General features: G+C 50.0%; 1 protein-coding gene across 31 annotated transcripts in view; it reads left to right on the forward strand.

Annotated features, from left to right (window-relative positions):
- The window catches only part of PCBP3 (poly(rC) binding protein 3), a 59,035-nt gene extending 38,320 nt beyond the window's left edge, over positions 1-20,715 (forward strand). For 4 of the 31 annotated variants that reach the window (XM_069860860.1, XM_069860872.1, XM_069860882.1 and 1 more), the window contains 5 exons: positions 3,566-3,644; positions 4,401-4,460; positions 7,393-7,445; positions 10,341-10,510; positions 20,329-20,714. In XM_069860860.1, coding sequence (XP_069716961.1) covers positions 3,566-3,644; positions 4,401-4,460; positions 7,393-7,445; positions 10,341-10,510; positions 20,329-20,374 — 408 coding nt within the window. In that variant the 3' untranslated portion in view covers positions 20,375-20,714. Of the gene's footprint in view, positions 1-3,565; positions 3,645-4,400; positions 4,461-7,392; positions 7,446-10,340; positions 10,511-12,255; positions 14,394-20,328 lie in introns of those variants that run through there. The other 27 variants (XM_069860866.1, XM_069860868.1, XM_069860867.1 and 24 more) reach the window with 16 other exon arrangements.

The following is a 20,715-nucleotide window of genomic DNA, read 5'->3' on the forward strand; positions in this document are numbered from 1 at the left end:
CCCGCATCCCCACAAGGGATGGAGAGGAGAGCTGCCCACTGTGCTGCTGGAGCTCACCTTGCCGAGGGCTCTGCACGGGAACTGGGCTCCAGATGGAAGCAGTCACCCTGGGTTTGACGGCTGTCTCACTGGGTTTGGCTCTCTGTCACCCAGGGAGGTATTGCAGGCATGGTCCCTGCTTCATCTCACACTCCTCTGTGTGGAGACAGGCTTGTAACGGGGATGGGTGTTGCTGATGCTTGGATCTCCCTGCTCATGCTGGGCTCCTGGGTCAGGAAGCCACAACCATCTGTGTGGGCACACGTAGGGAATGGCTGCTGGCAGGTTTGCACATAAAAGTACCAACAGAAATAGAAAATGAGTGTATTTGAAAGGGTTTCTTTATGAAAAGCACAGCAATGCTAGTAGCTCCTTGCTGTTGGCACACAGCTGCTGGGCTTCTGACATTGTTGCGGCTGACATGTGCTGGAGTAGCTTTTGGAAAAAGCTGAGATTTTCTAAATATGTTTCAGAAGGGATAAAACAGTGGTTGAGGTCCCTTCCTGCTGACATGCAGAGTCAAGAGTCTGCAGTGGGGGCTGAGTGCAACGGGCTGTTCTGGGCATGCGCCTCCATTGTATGCAGTGTGCTCTGGGTGGAAAGCCCTCTCCAGCCATCCCACGCACAGGAAGAGTTTGACATGGCTCATATTCCTCTTTCTGGTGGCTATGTTGGGTATTAAATCATGGGATTACTTTTTGCATGATGGAGAGCGGGACAAGGCTGTTCTGTACCATGAATGCACACTTCCCATGGGAATGATTAGGAGCAGCAGGCTGGATTTTGATCTAGGGAGCAGTAGTCTCACCCAATTTAGTGGAGGCCTGGCTTTGGCTCTCCGTGTGACACCAGTATGCATGTACTTTGAATGTTCTGTGGTGATGGTTGCTTGGAAATGTTCTTAATTGTGTGCACTTCACTTTTGCTCCGTAAGCCGACTGTAAATACTTGGATGTGTTTAGTGAGGGCAGATCAATATTCTCTTTGTCCCAGTTTTCCTTTGCAAACAGTGGTGACACCTTAGTGTTTTCCTTGTTATTCCACTCCTCTGACTGACAGGAATAAAATACGTTTAAGTCATTTGCTGCCTGCGCTCTGCCCTGCTCCCAGTAGAATTGCTGAGACCTGGAAAAAGTTGTTCATACAGGGGTCATATGCTCCATCCTTACTCTCGTAGATCTCTCACAAGGATCGGTCATTTTAAATACTGCTTGGTACAGAAGCCAGTCTTGAACATGATTTTAGGGCATTGCCCTTGCTCTTGTCTGTTTAGTGGACACCTTTTGCAGACCTGTGGCTGCAGAGTGGGTGGAATTTTGAATGCCAAAGCTAAAATATGAACTCCTGACTTGATTTTTATTTCCTCCCCCCCTCCCCAAAAAAAAACAGGCCAGTGACAGTTTTGGGTCATGAAGGGCTTCAGTATTGCCCATGTACATGTAAGGCAGTCAGGAAGTGATGCCTTTGCAAAATTTATGATGGGAGATGAAAGGACAGCTGTGGCAACCAGGAGACAGGGGTGTTTGGGAGTGAAGTAAATGACAAGCACAGGAAAGCTCCCAAGCCAGGGCATTAATCCTAGGTACACAGCAGGCTGTCAGCCAAGGAGATTTAACCCTGTATTGCTGTGGGTTCCTTGTGATGCTTGGTGTGGCTGTACATTGGTCCCAGCACTCCTGTCCTGTCATTTCCCATCCCTCCCAGCAGTGCTGGTGCCCTGCAGGGAAAACCAGAGTTTGAAGAAATGCTCACAGGATTTTGCTTTCAGCTTTTTCCAGGAAACAGGAGAGGAGGTGTTTCATGCACCATAAGTGTTCATGCAGCAGCTTTTGCTTTAATGCTGGCATAGCCATCCTCTCCTCTAGCAGGCTTTCTCATTGCTGTAATTATGGATATTTGGTAAATACTACTATCCAAACTATGACTTAAAAATATTCTAAATCAGTACTAGAAAGGATTTCGGTGTTTCCCCCATCGGGCAAAAGCAGGACACCTGCCCCTGGGTACAGCTAGAGGCTGAGGGGCTCTGAGGAGCAAAGAGACCAGAGGTTTCATCTGGACTCCTCCCGTGGCACTGGTTTTAACAAGGAGCTCTGCAAACAAGGCTCACTTGGGTTTAATTTGGTAGGAAACAGGAAGGTTCTTAAATTAAAAAGCAGCAGTGACATGCCTGGTCCTATCCAGACCTGACAGTGCTTCAGCAGGAACCCACTGTAGTGCACCTTTGGATTATTTTCTGTGATGCACAGAGGCAGACGTGCTTGTGCCTCTTCTCATGCTGTGGTGGATCTCTCCGCTAAGCCAGCAGAGGCTGAAAGTCCAGATGGCTCTGACAGGCAAGGCTCCCTTGGGCACCTCTCTGGGGACTTCAGGTGTATCCCCTCCCTGCTGCCTCCCTCCAGTCTCTCTCCTGGTGTGCTCAGCCCTCTGGGTCTGCTCTCTCCAGCGCTTCTCCCTCACTGCTGCTGGCCAGACCTCCCCGCACTCCCTCCCCAGCCACACTGCAGGAGCAAGGAGGTTTTTGAGTATTGTTTCCCCCAAAATATGTCAATTATAACTCTTGCCTCTCCCTCACTGGAGAGGGGACGGGTGCAGGGAGCAGCTTGCATTTGGAGGATGCTGGGATCCTGGCAACCCTCTGCGCATCTGTGAAATTGCCGAGTGGGAGGTGATAAAGACCCTCCCTCCTGCTCACTGCTAGACTTCAGCCCAGTTTGTTTTGTTTTGTTTTGTTTTATTATTTGTTTTATTTTTTTTATTTGGAACTGTGAAACAGAGCACAAAATGTATTTGAAACAAACTCCTCTCTACACAACCACTTCCTGATGGGGCACGAAAAACCTACCTGGCACAACAAGGGATACAAGGATCTGAAATACCTACTGGTCATGGCTGAAGCCCATATTTCCCAATACTACTAAGAGGCTTGCACTTGTATTGAGCTGTGGTTAAAAGCTGAAGTTTGTCCACCTCCCAGAGGTGTTTCCCATCGGAGGTGCAGCACAAGATTGTTTGCTGCATGGCAAGTGGTCACGATGCAGCTCCAGCAGCACAAAGAGGGTCTTTCTGGCTGCTGGCACATGATGGCCACCATCGTGGCAGTGCCTTTGAGATTGCTTCTGTGCTCTAAAGCTACCCTGAACATGCCTTGGGTTGCATGTTGCAGAGCCTGGGAGGGGAAGGCAGTGGTTGGAAGTACCGTAGGCGGCAGCCGGTTTGTGCACTCGTGGTAAAGGAGCGGAACCGTTTGACAAGGGGTAGAAACTAAGAATGGGCTTCTTGCTGGTATTGTACTTCAGACCCTGATCAAGCACTTCTGTGAAAGATTTGAGCATTATTGCATTTTACCCAGGCCAAGTCCTTCTGCTAATGTTTTTGCCATGTCTCACCATGGCTTCCTGGTTTGATTTTTTTTTTCTATTTTCTTTTTTTTCCTCCGTTATTATTTTGTTCTTGATTTTCGGTGTGACTTGTTGTACTCTATGACAATAACCTTCTTAGCTCTAATGTCCCTCCTACCCCTCAGCAGTTGACCAAGCTCCACCAGTTGGCTATGCAGCAAACCCCCTTTACTCCCCTTGGACAGACCACCCCCGCTTTCCCTGGTACGTACCCACTCGCCCTTTCTAGATATCCTTCTCTTCTTACCTGTAGAGTTTCTCTCTCTTTCTAAACCTATGCCGTTTAATGGAAACAAGCAGGGCAAGTAGAACTGAAGTTGCAGTGTCCATGGGGAAAGGAGACTAGACAGATGTTTGGGGGTTACAGTCTTCATGGGCGAGCTCTCAGCCAACTGTGCACGTCTGGATTGCTCCCGCAAAGCCACGCTTAACTTGCTACCAGCTTTGCTGGCTTTCCTAGCAGAAGCAATGAGCATCAGTCTGCCATCCTTCCCCACCCGAAGGAGGTAGCATCCCCCACCATGTGCTGATCGAGACCCTGGTGGGACATCCTTGCTTTCTCAGGGGGAATGGCTCAATGCCAGCTGGGGATGCTGCTGCGGTGTCTGTGAGGAGCGGTGCCGAGCAGGATGGCATCCCCATGCCGGGGAGAGCGATGGGAAGGAGCCACAGCCATAGGCAGCCATGTTGGCAGGAGGACAGCCAGACGTTGCATGGCTCAGCAGCCTTGTCCCCAAAGCTGGCATGGCAGTTAACGCATTTCACAGTGACCTGGGAAGCAGGTAGAGTTTAGGGGATGGTGATACTTAAAGTACCTTTGCTTACTCAGTGGTCAAAGTGCTGGATGGAAATGCCTTTTCTGACAGTATGTTCATCATATTTTGAGCTTCCTAGATGAAGTGACATTGCTTATCTCCTCGAAGGCAAAAGCATTAAATCTGTTTCTTCTTTGCTCTTCAGGAGAAAAGCTGCCCTTACATTCCTCCGAAGAAGCTCAAAATCTGATGGGCCAATCATCAGGTAAAACACAAAGTTACAGGGAAATAAGGAGGCTTTGTTTGAAATATGTTTCTTAAATAGGACTGTGCCATTATTGTGCTTCTAGATATTATTGTGCTTCTAGTGGTATTTGTTGGGAACACGGCAGGTTTTCATGGTGGACAGGGAGAGACTGGGCAGCACCATGCCTGCCATTCTCCTTTGTACAGTATGTCAAAAGAATAGAAAAGTGCCTGGAGTTTATTTTTTTTATGTTTGCGTGTAACTACAGTCCATGTAATGGAAAGACATCAGTGCCATCACCCTTATTCTTTCATTTAATTTTGCATAAACTTTGCTCAGAAACAGGAGAAAAATGCCTGTGAGAACAGAAATAATACACAGTTCTAGCCATCTCTAAGCCATTCAGGGTGAGCTGCATTTTTAGTGGGACAGGACCCTGAGGAGCCAAAGCATGGCTGCAATCTTGGAGAAATTTTGATGTCAAATGTCCCACACATTCACCCATATGTGCCAAATGTGCTTATCTTTTATAACCTACCACTGCTTAGAGGAGTTATCCTCAGACCTGGAGACTCGTAGACGACGTGAGCCAGACCTCCCAGGTGTACTTGGGGCACACGCGTGCTCTGCGGCTGGTGGGGGTACATCGCATGCATGCCTCAAAATATATTTGATGATACCAGCCTGTGCAGCCTTGTTTTCTGCATGCCCTGCTTTGCCCTTTGCAATCACCTAAGGTACTAATCCTGCCCTGCCCCCATCTCCCATTTTTACAACTGTGGGGGCTGCATGTGTGTATCAGGGAAGGAGTATCTGGTATGCTAAAATCTCCAGGTAATGGGGAAGGATATGGCCATTCCTCAGTGGCTGTTGTGATGCAGGGCTGGTGCAGTACCATGGCACCACATGCCCCAGGGCTTTCAGCAGCACCTGTGCCAACGGAGTGCAGGGTCAGAGGGCCCTATCTCTGAATCTGAGCAGCCCAGCTTGCATTTCCAAAGACCCCTGGGTGCCTTAGTGCTGCTCTGACCCCGTCTCCAGTGTGAAGGTCCCTTCAGAAGACATTTTCTGCCATGCCCATACTTCTCTCAATCTGAGCCTTGCATCACGTGGCTGAGAGATGCGGACACCTTCGCCCTGGGGGATGAGTCTTTGTGTTAAATGAAGTCCATTTGCCCCTAGACTGTGAGGAGGCTTGACATGAAAGACAGTCCAGGGCTAGTGAAATGTCTCTTCCAGCACAACATGCTATAAAGTCAGTGTTGAGCGTTGCATGCTGTGTAAAACCTGGGCAGGAGTTGTTCTGTGCAGTTTTTGGCATTAGTACACCTGGCAGGGGTGAAGGAGGGCATAGGGTTGCTGAGTGGAGGATTTGCATCCCCATTCCCTTCCTTTATATGTGCTCCCAAGTCAAAAACATGGTAGAGAGACATCCTGCAAGTGGGCGCCTGTGTGGTGTACTCAGCCATTGTGTCTCTGTAGGTGAGGTGCAACTGGGAAGCTGCTTTTGGGAAAAGGCAGGAATCATGCAAAAGCAAATAAAAGATACCTGATATTCTGCTCTCTAGGGCTGATGCTCAAATGGGATTGAAATATAAGACTTCATTTTAGTAATGTAGAAATCTTGCTTGCTACCCAGACGGACACCAGTTCAGACCTGCTGGGGTTTAAAATCTAGGTGGCTGTTGCTGTCAAGACTGGATTGGAGCTTGTCATCTGTGTGCAGAGCGCCTCGATGAAAGTGCAGGCCAGCAAAACTTGGTCATTGCTTAGAGGAGTTGCTCAGCATGGTTAAGGCAGCAGCATAGTGCCGTGGAACGTGAGGAAACCCTGCTGGGATTCAGTGCTGCTGTTGTCTTGTGTTGTAGCAGCCCAGCACTTCCAGTCTCCTTGTACTTCTTTCTCTGCATAAGTGTCTTGGACTCTTGCACACACTGCTCTTAAAAGCCTTCCTCAGTAGTTCATATCATATGGATGAGGGTTTTTTGAGGTTACTGCAAATTCCTGTTAGCTACCAGGCGGCTTCAGTCTCTTAGGTTTTACACAGGACATCCCTGCTTCAATATTGAGGTGATTTAATATGGAAAATTGTGGGAGAGGCAGGCTTTGACCCGGCCTAGGAATGTGAAGGCATCCTGTCCTCTTCCCTCTGGAGCTGCACACACAGGGGAGCCGGCTGGCTCCATCCTTTCCCACTATGGAGGAGAATTTCCTCCCAGGTGCAGGAGAGGCTGGGAGGAAGCACGTTGCTGCCTTCACTCCTTGCCATGTAGTTTTGTAGGGAAGCAGGCTCTCGATGGCCATACTGTGTGCCAGGCTTTCCCTTGGGAGTGAGAGAGACCATCAGTCCTGGCTCTAGCTAGCATGTGTATCTTAGCAGTCTGGCTTCAATTCAGCTTGCTGAATTCAGCTGTGGGGCTGTGACCTGAAAATCATCCCCTACCCCAAAACCAGTTTTGGGGCACCAAGCTGCTGTTGCAACCAAGCACCTCTGCGCTGCTGTGTCCAGAGTGTGCTGCAGGGAGCATGGACAACCCTCCCACTAGCAGGGTCTCTGCCTCTAGGATTGGGTTTCTCAGCTGCTGTTTTGAGGAGGGCTTCGTGGGAAAGTGCTTTTCCCACCTGTCTGTGGCAATGCTGCAGCCCTGCACTGTAACACACCCTCCTCTGAAGCCATACCCAGTGGGAAGATGGAGGATGGGAAGCGAGGCACTTGTGGCACACCACCTGCAAGGCCAGCTGAAGGAATGCAGGGGAAAGTGGCATCCAGCTCCAGAAGAGTCAGGTAGCAACCGTCTTCTTCCTCCTTGTACCAGAGTGTGTGATCCCCTTCCCCTCCCAGCCCTGAAACAGGACGCAGCCTTTGCAGTGTTGACTGTTGCAGGAAAGCAGCGGAGCTCTACTGTGCTGCTTCAGCAAGCTATAACCATTTTCCCTTGCATATGCCCAGGTTTGGATGCCAGTCCCCCGGCCAGTACTCATGAACTCACCATTCCCAATGATGTAAGTAAATCCAAGTGCTTCCTTGGTCTCTGTGTGTATGTGTGTACACATATATATATGTATGTCTGTGTATTTAGAGATATATATATATAAGCTTCAGGCCTATGACTTTGTTAAATACATTCAGAGGTGCCCCTCCACCACATTCACCCATGCCATGTGCAGTCTGTTGGGGAGCAACCTGCAACATAAAGTACCCACTGGACTTTACCCTGTTGGTAGCTTTTCTGGGTACAATACTCCTCGATGTTCCTTTTCCCGTTCAAGTGAACTCAGCGCTCATGAAACACACCCAGTGGACTGCACTGGGAAGGGAAGAGAGCTCCTCAGCAAGCCTTGATTAAACTATAATTGCTTAATCTGGAGATGATGTTTCCACTCAAGTGTAGTCACTGGGGGGCAGGGAGGGGGTTGAATAGGAGGTAAGTAAATAGCGTTTCTGATGCCACAAAGTGCCTCACAAGCATCTGAAGGATGGTATGTCTCATCTTAGTACTGGTGGCAGTCAGTGTTTGGGTCTTACAGATAGAGGCACTGGGTGTGACTGGGACATTTGCTGTAAGGAGGCTGGAATCACGCTGGGTGAGTGTGGAGAGAGGAGGGTGCTTGGGGATGCTCAGGTGGGAGGAAGTGGGATGGAGAGCCTAACATAGCTGGCACCTGGATCCAAGAGTCTCACTTGCTTCTGAACTGGCCTACCAGTTTTAATGGGCTGATAACCAGACCATGCTCAAATCAGGATCAAGGCAAGCAGGGGGATGACTTCCAGTGTCTGTCTCCACCTCTATAACTTACAAACACTTTCAAGCCCATCCTCATTAGGAGTTTCTGGACTAGGTCTGGGAGCTGTTGCCGCTTCTTCCAGCTGTTCACCAATGCCTGGCAGCACAAGGGAAGGACAATGAATCTGGCTGAGTTGCTGGGTACTTCTGCTCATCGAGTACACTTGAGAGGCCTTCCACCCAAGAGATGCAGCAGTGAAACAGCTTCTGAGCATCTGCTGACTGAAATCCTCAGAGGAGCCCATGGGAGATGACAGCAAGGCTGATCCTGGGTCTGCTTCTGTCCATCCAGTGAGAAGTCCCCTCCAGGAGGCTGTGAGCAGCTTGGCAGGCATTCCTGAGGTTGCAACAGCCACGTCTATTGAGCATCAGGGACTGTAACCCTGGCAAAAGGGAGGCCATCCTCAGGAATATCAATTGACCCCTTGCAAAAGGGCCCACATGGGAGGCAAGGATGCCAGAGGACTTCCCACAGGACCCAGGAGCACTCAGAGCATTCACTAGCCAGAAGACCAGCTCTCATCAGACCTGTGCAGTGTTAAATGTGATCACCTGCATCTTTCTTCCTGCTGAAAAATGCCTCCTTAGCTCTGCCTCCTGTTGTTTTGAAGGCCACCTCTGCCACCTTCCCTCAAAGCAGAGGACAGGTTTGAGTTTCGTAAAGCAAATTATCTACAGGTGTTTTAGTGGTGTAGATCAGCTTGGAGTTGCGCTGCAGTTCAAGAAAATCAGATGATATCCGTCTTGCTGTTCCTCTGACTATCCAGGAGAAACTTGGTTGCTGTTCAGCTTGAATGCCGCTGAACATCTCGCTGAATAGTTTGGCTCCTCAGATCTCCCCAGCAGGTTCCCGGTCCATAAGGGATTTTCATTTGCTGAAGCATCTCTGAGTTACTTCTGGGTCCTGAAGACCAGGATGGGCAGCTTTTGGGCTGACCATCATGCTGCAGCCCCTGAAATAGTTAATACTCTTCCAGCAGTGCAGTGGAGTATATATTTAGGTCTATATGGAACAAACCACTAAGGTAGTCATGTGGTCTGACAAAAGAACCAGTGAACATTTGGAGGAGTAGTTGTCTCCACTTCTACAGTGACAGAAATCCAGTAGGTGCCAAGATGAATGTCCTGCATATAAAATTCCCAAGTGCAACCTTGGAAAGAAGCTCAAATGGTAATGGGCAAGAAAAGTATGCAGAAACACCTAACGCCTTTGTTGGCAAAGCTGGACATCTTGCTATGTGTTAGCAAGTTGCGGAGGAGCTTCAGGGAACCATGGTTTAATGCACAAATGAGCAAAAGCAAAGATAAGACCATTGAGGAAAGTCAAGCTATTGAGAACCACTGAGGAAATTCAAGGGATGGACATTTGAGGAAATACAAGCTTTTAGCTGGCTCTATTTTTTTCACAAGAGTGTGAAAGACAAGTTTTCATGTAGGATTCTCCTCTTCTGCGAGTGCCACAGCCGCGTGATGCTCTCTGGTCAATGATGTGCATGCCTGTGAACCTTTGAATTGCACTGAAAGAGCTGAAGGGGGTAACAAATGCAGCAAGGCTGTCCCAGCAGGATAGAATTGTGGGATAGGGTTAGCAATGTGAGGCTATCAATGGTGTGTGGCTGCACCTGATGAGGTGTCCCTTGTAGCTAGGCTGTCCCCTGGGCAAGGGGCAGGCTGATTTTCTTCTAGTGAAGCATCAGCTATAGCCACCTTCAGGCTTACTGTGCCTGGCAAGGGGATAAGTGCAGAGCACATGCTGCAAGATGACTTGTTGTCATCCTTGCAGAACATTGACCAATTACTAGACCATGAAAATTATTACTAGTGAAATGAGCCCAGTGTAACACCTCACCATTCTTGAAGTCCTCGGAGACGCTGGGCAGTATGTACAGTTATTTGAAATTTTCCCCTCAAGTAGCTGGGCAGAGCAGGCTGCTGGATGTGTCCTGGGAGGACTGTGCTGTCCCTCTCCTGTTTTCATGAGCATTAAGGTCACTCATGCCTCAGAGCAGAGGGAGAAAGGCTTCTGGCCTGTGCCACGTGGTTGTGCTTGCGTCCTGCCAGTGGCTGCCAAAGCTGTCACTTCTCAGACATTCCCTCCGTGCTTTTTTTCTAGCTAATAGGCTGCATAATCGGACGCCAAGGGACCAAAATCAATGAAATTCGGCAGATGTCGGGAGCACAGATCAAAATCGCTAATGCCACGGAAGGGTCATCGGAGCGCCAAATTACCATCACAGGAACCCCTGCAAACATCAGCCTCGCGCAGTACCTCATCAACGCCAGGTGAGACTCCCCCACCACCTGCCGCCACCTCCCACCACGGCTGAACCCATCCTGCTGGCGTGGTGGGAGCAGCACTCGCTCCCAGCACCGCAGGCCAGGAGGGGCTTCCTGAGGCCAACTGGGATGGATGGTAGCTTGCTGAGACCTCTGAGCGAGGACCAGACGACACCAGTGGGATCTCTCACCCCGCCAGTGCTTTGGCTGGAAAATGGGAGCCACTTTGCTGCCAGCAGAGCAGCCGCAGGTTGTGCCAATCGCCTGCCCTCCCACCGCCCTTGCTCGAGGATTTTGCTTGTGGGTGGGCAAAATTACTGCCGTCTTTCCATATGGACAAGGCAGGAGACAGGGATGGGGACGGACCTGAGCCAGTGGTGGGGAGGCATCACTTGGGACCCGCTCACTGGGATCCCAGCATCGCTTACTGCTGCCTCAGAGCCTCTTCTGCGTGCTTCCAGGCCTCCCAAAGGCTTTTCTCCATCCAATGAAAATAATCAGTCCAATAAACACAAGACATGGGAACGGCCTAATTGCTTCCTTTTCATGCCAAAAAGCTTGGTGCAACAGGACTTTGCAGGGGCTGAACAGTCCCGACGCTGCCTCCGGCTGGGGAGCGATGCTTCCTGTGCTGTGGGGGACCAGGGATCCGACAAGGGACTGCAAGGAGAGTGTGTAGGGGAGGCGTATCTGGAGAGCGGCTGGGGACCAGTTCTGTGCTGGTGATGAGCCGTGGCTGGGGTGCTCACACTGACCTCTTTGCCTGTGCCCATGGACTCATGGATGGGGAGTTTAAGGGAAGACGGGTCCTTTCAGTGGCTTCGTGCCCTCCTGGTGCAGCCGTGCAAGCTGAGACCATCTGCCCATCCCTCCCCTTCACTGCGGGCAGAGTTGGTGCCACACGAACCCAGGACGTGAGTGGCTGCGGGATGCTGCTGACTGGGTCCCAAGAATGGGGAGCTGCTGGCAGCAACTCTGACATTTGTTGGGGTGTGAACTGGGAGCTCCGGTGAGGTCTGTATGTGATTTCTCCTCCTTGCACCCAACCCACCTCAGCCCCAATCTGCAACAGACCTCCACCATCCCATCCTGCCCTGCTGTCCTGCTGCCCACACCCATGGCATCTCTACAACTGCTCAGGAGTGGGATGGGGCTGGCCCCACACCTCTGGGCATGGCTGAGTGGCTTTCCCTGCAGCTCCTTGCCAATCCTCCTGACCTCTTGAGACAAGACAGGGAAAGAAAAGAAAAACGAGTGGCTTTTCATTACTGGAAAGGGCTGGGTGGGCTGCAGCCTGTGCTGTGGTGGAGACAGAGATGGCGGGGCACAATAAGGCAAAGCTCTGCCTCTACCATGGTTTTGAAACCCAGAGCAAAATGAAGAAGCTAGGGGAGCTGGGACAGCTGCCTGTCCTTTATAGGAGAGTTGCTGGTAGAAGTGAAGCTGTGTGGTGGGTGGCAGCTCTGCCACAGTGCAGCGCCCAGAACAGACATTACCTGTCAGCAGTGAGGAGAGGGGAAGGCAGCCAATCTTTGAGCTGGCTCTGTTCTCCAGCCCTGCCATGACCACAGGGACCTCCAAGCCCCATGTGCTCAAGCTACCCAGTGATGCTCTGCCCCTTGTCTGAGCAGAATGTAGGCGAGAGGAGGAGTGCTGCTTCACAGGGTCTTCGTTTTCTTTTCTGTTCCAGATATTAAGCGCTTGTTTTTGTCTCCCCCCTCCACCCCTCTCTCTGCCCCTGTCTATTCTAGGCTGACGTCTGAGGTCACTGGAATGGGCGCACTCTAATTTCCACCCACCATCCTCCACTCCGCACCACCCGACCCTCTCCAGCCACCGGCACTCCACCCAGCCTGTACTGCCTGTACATTTACCGTCTTCCCTTTGCCTCCACAGATACTCTTTTCTTTACTAACGAATATATATATATATATATATAAATACACATGCATATGCACACACTGTAAGGTTTCTTTATGAGCTCCTTACTGTGCTCCCGAGGCTGCTCCTAATCTCTTTGGTTATGGTCCTTGTTTACAGCGTACGGTGTTATTACTTCATCTGCTTTTTGGGGGATGGGGAGGGGGGTTGGGTTTTTTTCCACTGGTGAGACTTCAGAAATGATGGGGCCTCTAGTGTTGGTCTAGAGTAGTTACTTATACATTTGAGTTGACTTTGGCGGTACTTGCTGTAGCCTATGGACGTGTGAAGCCACCCAGAGCTGTGTGTGCTTCAGAGTACTTACTTTTCTCACCCTTCTTCCTTCGAGGCTCCCTCTTTGTTTGCTTTGCTTGTCCTGGCTCACCTTTGCGACCTTGCATCTCTGCCCTCCGGGTAAGGCGTTAGTTTTCACCCCAAGTTATTTGGGAAGCAGAATGTGGGGGAGCCAAGCCAATGCACACACATGGGTTCATGCACAGACTTCTGTCTTTGCAACATGGCAGGGTCCAGACAAGCCATTTTTCATGCTAAACAAAGGGAATCTCACACACACATACACAAATGGTTCTCTTTTTTGACTCATGAGCAACTAGAAGTGGGAAGAATTCAGCTGTATGAGATTCACACCCCCAGGGGAAAGCACTCTTGACAATCATCATGAGCAAAACCTTTGGACGATAGCTCAGGAAGCTCTGTGAGCCGGCTGTGTTTGTCGTTGTTTGTGTTCAATAAATGTCTGTGCAGCTCTGCTACTGATGGGCTCCGACTGTTCTTCTCCTGGGTCACCCTGTCGTCTCCAGCCCCACCCTTCCTTTTGCATCCTTCCACACTTTTTTAGCTGCTTGTAGGGAATGTTGGGGTTGTATAAAAACCCTTCATCATCATCATCATCATCATCATCGTCATCATCATTATTATTATTATGACAATATTTTATTTAGAGAAGGTCCTCACAAGTGATGTAATTCCTGAGTAATTCTAGGCTTTTCTTTTTTTTTGAAGGGGAGGGTGTTTGGCTTGCACAATGCTTTTAGCTTTCCCTAAAGTTAATTTACATGTTACAGTATGACAAGAAACATCTCTCACTGTTCCTTGTCTGGACAGATCTGCCATGTCTGTGCCCCAATCCCTTCCCTTGGACACTGCCTTCTGCATCCAGGCTTTACTTCTCTCTCTTCCCTCTCAAGTGAAGAAACACATATATTTTCCATCAGTTAATTTCCTACTGTACAAAATGTATGGTATGCATTTTTCTTGTATTGCAAATGAGGGGATCATGATACACCATGTCCCCAGGCATAGAAAGCAGCCACACAATACCTTTTTGTACCATACCACATGGGAAATATATTGTTTTTCCAGGTGAGCCCCCAAATCTTCATGGTCTTTCCCTCTCTTCCTCCTCCAGTGTCAGCAAGTATCGCTGGCAGCCTTTTCTTGCCAAGATACTGGACCACTTCTCCTTCTGTCACCAGTGCTGACTGCTCAGCACTCACACGGTGCTGTGGTGGGGACCCCAGGTGATAACACCACATCAGTGGAGCTAGGGATGGGCAGGGGCAGTGCAGCTGCTCAGCAGCTGCCAGGGATGATAGAACAGCTCAGAGAGGGTGAAGGGAATGAGTTTGCTTGAGCAAGGTGACGCATGCCTGCTCCCTGTGTGTATCAGGCAGCATCATCACCTCTCCTTGCAGGTCCATTCCCCCAGCCCAGGAGCCCACTTCTGGCAAAGCTCCAGGAAGGTGGAGGTGTCTGCCAGCCCCTGCTGCTGAGTATCAATAATTCACTCGTCCTAGCTGTTCTAAAACCCAGGAGTGCTCAGCTCTCTGGAGTATTTAAAGGTGCTTCCAGCTCCTTCATATGGTGTTTTGCTGCTCATTCCTAACCCCTTGCTCTGCTTTCCCTGGCAATTTGGATTCAGCTGTGCGTTTCCTATGGTCCAACATCTGAACATACTCAAGAGTATCTTATTCTCCATTCCGGGGGCACAGGTGCTTTGGACAGTGCTACGAGGTCTGAGGTGGAGCCAGTAACCTGCCCCTGGGAGGGGCAGCAGCCTCCCTTGTATTTGTGCTGATGCTGGAGGAGAGTAGGGGCTCAAGCACCTTGGGGGCCTCCCCCAAGATGCACACTGGCCAGAGCAAGCACAGAGCCACCTGCCAAGGTGGTAAGTCAGCAATGGGCAACTGGTACTCCTCATCCTCTCCTGTTCCTTACTCTGGTCCTGTTCAGTTTTTTTTCCCTATTGAAAGAACAGAATATCTGTGTGTAAGATCCAGCATGAAAATAAACACTTGTCAGTATGCCAGGGCTACCACAGTGGTGTGGGTTGTGAGCCAGGGCCAGCAGAAGCTCCACATCCCACTGTCACCCCTCTCAAGCAGAGTGATGGCACCCAGTGGCATGGGGTGATGTTCTCCTCAGGGAGGGGTAGCATGCAGAGGGAGCCAACCCATCCTGCTGTGGCTTGGATCTCCCATGGGGTGTAGGACAAGCTGGAGGAAAAGCAGATCCTGTTAAGTGATGGATGCACACAGAAAGCAAACAAGGTGCATGGCAGGAGCAGCCTGCCTCTTCTTGCACTGCTTTCTTGGCATACGGGAGCACTGTAAAGCTATGGCACACAGGGCACAGTTAAAAATTAGCAGCAGCAGCAGTATGTTGCCCAAGACAGGGAAATCCATCATGAGCCACTGCATTTCTAGAGTTCGTATATGTGTGGGACACTTATGCCCTGAGGAAGGTATGGAACCTTAATGGCATGCCAATTACAATGAATGTGGAAATGGCTTTGTGTGTGGACCTGTGGTTTCTGCAGATCATGACTGCCCTGATTTTCTTTGCTCTGTGTGCTGTGCTCTCCGTGCTACTCCCCACCTCCACGGAGACAGCGCTGCCCAAAATAGCAAATGCCAGATTGGGTCTGCCAGATGCAACTGAGCTCAGAGACTATGAAAGAGGAGGAGACTGCAGGCAGCAATATGTCTACACCCATCCCCATGCCAGTGAACCCTCAGATAACATCCCCCTCCGGGTTCTGTCCCTGTCCCAGCCCGCTGGGATACGTCCATCACAGTGAGACTGTGCCTGCTGGTAGAGCCACCACAGGAATTGACAGTGGGCAAAAGGAGGTCAGATATGAGCATTGCTCTGGCATCAGGCAGATGTCTGAGCTCTCTTGCTCAGCTGCATGCTGCAGCAGGACCTGGGCCCATGGGAGCCCAGGAACAGTGCACAGGACCAGGAGGGGACAAGGGATGATCCCAGCAGTAGTGGCCACCTTACAGGAGTGCTGCCTGTTTGCAGCTCTGTGTGGAGCAGCACGAGAGTCTCATAGATCTTCCAGCACCTTCCAGCACTGCTTGGGATATGTTTTTTAAGGACTATTGCTGAAATGTGCTGTCCTGGAAGCCAGAACACTGGACTGGGTTTTGCTTTCTCCCTGTGGCTTCTCCCAGCTTGCTTTATCTGAACGATGCCTGCTTGCATGGTCCTTAAATCTCTAGGTATTTCCAAGGGACTTGAACAGACAAAGGGTCCTCAGTGTACCAAATCAATCACAATTCTGCTTATTGCTCTGATAGAGGATGCTTTTTGTTTTATCTGTCTGGAGAAGATTTATAACTAGCAACTCTAGCTGGGAAATGCCAGCCCTCCTGCAAAAAAAAAAAAAAAAAGGCTGGATTTTTTTTAAACTAGGCATGCAAAAAAAAAGTTATAACTCTATGCTGGGCCCCTACAAAGCAAATGCTTATTTGCTTCCTGTTGCTCAAAAATCCTCTCCTTGGCAGAGTGAGAGATACAGGCCAGCCTGCTGCCTCTCTGCCCTGTGCATGTAGGTTTTAGAGGGAGCAAGAAGGAACTTGAGCCCTTTGCTGTAGGGCTGGAGAGAGGGCAGCCTGTTGAAAGCAGTCAGCTGGGATCCTGCAGGGGACGGAACAGTGAAGGATATGGTTGCATGGCCAGGACATCTCTCCTTCTGCCATTACCTTCTACTCCAGTGTTATCTGGGAATCTAGCAGCTCATCCATCATCATCTGGGCTTGAGTGAGGCTTCAAGAAAGAGATGTTTGCAGAATTGCGGCATCTTCTGGGAGCATGTTGATGACAACAATGATAACAACATCACAAGGACTGTATCAAAGTCAGCTTTGATTTCTTTAGTGTGGCTTCAAGTAGATTTGCTATTTTCTTTGGAAATAGCCTCAATGTTTTGCTTTTTACTTGTGATATGTCTTGAGTTTGAATGTTCTGTGAACTCCAGATGATGCATCCACAGACATGCCACTGAAAAAAACATATTCACATCTCTAGTACTGGAGTGAATATTTAATACAAGGTGAATGCTAATCAACAGAATTGCTTTAATGCATTGCTTTTTCTCGCTCAAAGCATTTTATCCAGACAAAATGATTCAACATTTCTGGAAGTAACCGACATAGTATTACTCACTCCAGTGTTTTGGGAATGTGTTATTTTGTGGGAAATTGTTACTTTGGCAGGAAAGTATTGGTCCGAAGCCTCTTCCTGTCCCAGAATATGGTGTCTTTCCTCTCTGGGGTCCTCATTCAGCCCCTTGGGCTTCAGCTGAAGGTTTCCACTCCCTTTTACACCTTTCCCAGGTCATACTCCCAAAATTAATTGTCTAGACTATTCCTATGTGCTTTTTTTCTTTTCTTCTAGGCTTTATTTGCAAACCTAGTACATAACAGGGTTGAAAAAAATAGATTACTTCCCCTAAGGGAAAGTGACTTTCACCAGGGAGACTCTTTAAATGTAATACTCTCTTTTGGTTGTAATTCATGTTTGGTTTTGTTTTTTTTTAATGTATTCATACTAGTCACTTTTAATTATGCCAATTAGGCCATTAGCAAGGGTAATTTCACCCCTCCAGTGCCGGCAGAGGTAGGATTTGTGGGGGATCGCTCTGTGCTGTGGGAGGGGTGCGTCCTTAATCTCATTTTCTTCTTGGCCACTGGGGTGGAAGGATGGTGCAGGCTCGGTGCAAACCTTCTCTGAGACCTTTCTCTCGCCGTTTGCAGATAAGAGCCCAGCAGCCCATCTCCCCTATCCCCGGGGGTGATACACCGGTCCCCGACCCCCAGGCTGGTCACTAGGTGTCCCCCTTGACCAGCTTTTCCAGTTCCAGATGGGGCGTGGGCGGCCTTTGCTTGCTGAGTGCTCCCAGCTTCTGCTCCATCTGCTTGCAGAAGACGTGCCACGCTGCTGGGTAGGAGAAGCGAGTGGGGATTTGTGTCCCCCGCACCAGTGACGTCCACCTAGCAGGCGGGTGGCACTGTGTCCCACTGCCCCATCAGTGCTGGGACCCTCATGGAAGCACCCTAGCCCATCAGGGCAAGCGCACATGGCTAGCAACTTCTCTGGCCATCAGTGTCCCGGTGCTCTCCAGTTATACTAGTTGCACTATACTGGTCCAGTTATACTAGCTGAATGTGGTTGGTGGCATGAAGCCCCGCTTTACATTGGTCCAAGACTATTTGCTCTTGCCAGCCCAGCACTTTCCATCAGAGGGACATTTTTTTGCTGGAGGGGTCCTGAGGGTCTCCAGCCCTCACTGTCGGCGTGCACAGGGAGTGCTGCACCTTGGATTGCAGCAGGAGTGTCTGCAGCTGGCGCGAGCGCAGAGCTTGAGATGGAATGACTTGCAGAAAGGTCATGGTCAATGCAATTCCTCTTCTCCCGTATTGGATGTCATGGGGGAGCTGGAGATCTGCCAGAACAGTTATTTTTGCTTTCCTTTCAAAAAAAAAAAAAGAAAAGAAAAAGCATTTGTGGATCTTAATCCACTGTGCTGTGCGTCATGCCCCAAGTCTCCATCCAAAGGGTAACGTGGCAGCGACTTTTAGGAAGTACTGAATGTACCAGATGTGCAACTCCTTTGACTCCAGATGTGCAGCCTTGCCTCTTGCTCTGTCTCATCACAGCTGTCCCGCAAAGAGGAACATGAGACACTGGATTGCTCAAAAGCATCCCCCAGATTAAATCAAGCCAAGTGTGAAACCAGGCTGGTTCTGGATTCCCACACTCCTGTTTAGGCGGTTTAACCGCAGGGATGTCTTTTCCCAGAAGTTATACTTGGGGTGCCTCCATGCAAGGGGAACAAAAGCAGCTCAGAGATGAGTGAGATAAAAATGGAGTGGTGGGAAGAGGCTTCGTTGCTGAGCCCCATGCTGAACTGTGGCCTGTTGCTGGTTTAAAACATTTGCTCTTTCTAGAAAGTATAGCCTTGATCCTGAAAGGGAAAGCTGCAATGTGTATGAGGACTTCTGTATTTGAAACTCTCCTGGAACACTGTATTCTGGTTCCCTGCAAGTAGCATCTCAGTGGCATTATTTATTCCTGGAGAAAAGCCTGTGTCCAAAAGCATTTGCGTCTGGACCAAAAAGGGAACGAATGCTGATTGGCTCTGAGTTTGATGCTTCAGATGAGACTCCAAGGCCTGATGCTCTGGGGAAGTGGGAATAGTTGACTGGAGGGATGGAGCAACATTACTCATGAATTCAGGGTTGCATGCATGGCTTTGGGATGAGCTGCAACGGAAATCCAACAGGATTGCCCAGTGCAAAGGAGGGCAAAGCAGCTTAATGACCTGCTCACTCAAAAGCTCTCATTTAGTAGTGTGGGGATTTTTTCATGGGACCCTTCCTCTCACCCTGACATTGCAATAATGTAACCTGCAGCTGCTGCTGCAGCCAGTGCTGTGGTTTTCTTATGGGATGCTGCTGTGTGTTGCCGAGCATGCAGCTATGCTCCAAATCAGGAGCACTGCAGAGAAACGGTGTGGGGCTCCTCACTGCCTGTAAGCAGCCACTTAAAGATGCAAAGCTGATACCCCGAAGAATACACTGTCTCTGTGTTAAAAACAGATTTTCAGTTGCATACTATATTTTGTTTCTTGCCTTGAGTAGATTTCCCCTCCAAACATTTCAGGCTGAAATTCAATGATTTCAAGATGCACTGGATGGCACAGCGCATCTTTAAACACAGGAATGCTCACAGTAGGATTTGGACTGAAAAAAAAAGCATTTGCTTATGTGCTCATATACCTGGGATGCAAGATTCGGCCTGTGAAGCTGATTCCCTTTGCTGCGGCAGCCTGGAGCTGCATGACCATGGCTCCTTGTTGGTCAGAGCATGGGCAGAGTGTGCTTTTTTTCCCCCCTTAGTGCTACACCAAGCACAAAATCTACTCACAGGCTTCCTGCTGTTCAAAGGCAGGTGTGGGGTAGGGTTGTGCACCCTTTCCCAGTACTCCTTTCCTGGCTGCTGGCTCCTGCTCATCACCCCTAGCCTTCTGATGCACTCACTCTTATCCATCGCCCACAAATTTTGCTGCCTGGGCTGCCTGGGGCCAGCAGCACTGGATCTCCTCATTTACCATCCTCAAGGCCATGTTTGTGGAACAGAGAGAAACAGGTGGGAGTGATACCCAGCCTGGGGACACCCACAGCGTGTGGTGCAGGGTTGAGGCATTTTCCGTGCACAAAGCCTGTGGCCTTAGCACTTTTGGGCTGCTCTGAGGCTCCCAAAAAGCCACTCTAGATACCCAGGGAAAGCACACAAGGCAAATCTTGCAGCACACCAGGCGACCACCTCTCACCAGGCAGCCCAGGGTGCTTGCGTAGAATGTATTTGGGTGTGAGGTCCAGTGGCAATGGGAGGTTTGCATTGGTGTAGCTGAGTTCAGCCTGGGCACAGGCTCACCCAGGCTTGCCTTTTGCGGAGCAGGTGATCAGCGTCAGGCTGGAGTGTTGCTCAGGGCATTGTGTGGGGTTACAAGACGTGGCTGGGGCTGGGAGGGGGAAGCACAGATATTGGAGCCTTGGCTGAGCCCTGACTATCTCCCTTGACTGATCCCCTAGCTCTCCAGACCCTGATCCCCATGGGAGGAACACCTTCACCGCCTGACCGGAGCACCGCAATGGACGTGGTGCCAGTTGCTGATGCTTGAGCACCCCTGAAGATGCTGCCAGATTCCCGTGAGCTTCTCCCTCTCCTCCGTGGCACCCTTCGGGCCGGCTTCCCAAAGCCCCCTGCCTGTGGCTGCACAGACCCTGCTCCCTTGGCTGTGGTATGGGGCAGCACCAGGATGACGGGGCTTGAGCAGCAGCTCGCAGGACAGCAGCTTGCAGCCAGCGTGCAGCAGTACCTCCTTCTGCAAGCATTTCCCCATTGCTCCTCTCTGCGCTGCTTCATCATCCATCACACCCCGCTACTTTGCAATGTATTTCATGGCTTATTTGTGTAAT

This window comes from Phaenicophaeus curvirostris, chromosome 7, assembly GCF_032191515.1.
Source record: "Phaenicophaeus curvirostris isolate KB17595 chromosome 7, BPBGC_Pcur_1.0, whole genome shotgun sequence".
Taxonomy (NCBI): Eukaryota; Metazoa; Chordata; class Aves; order Cuculiformes; family Cuculidae; genus Phaenicophaeus; species Phaenicophaeus curvirostris.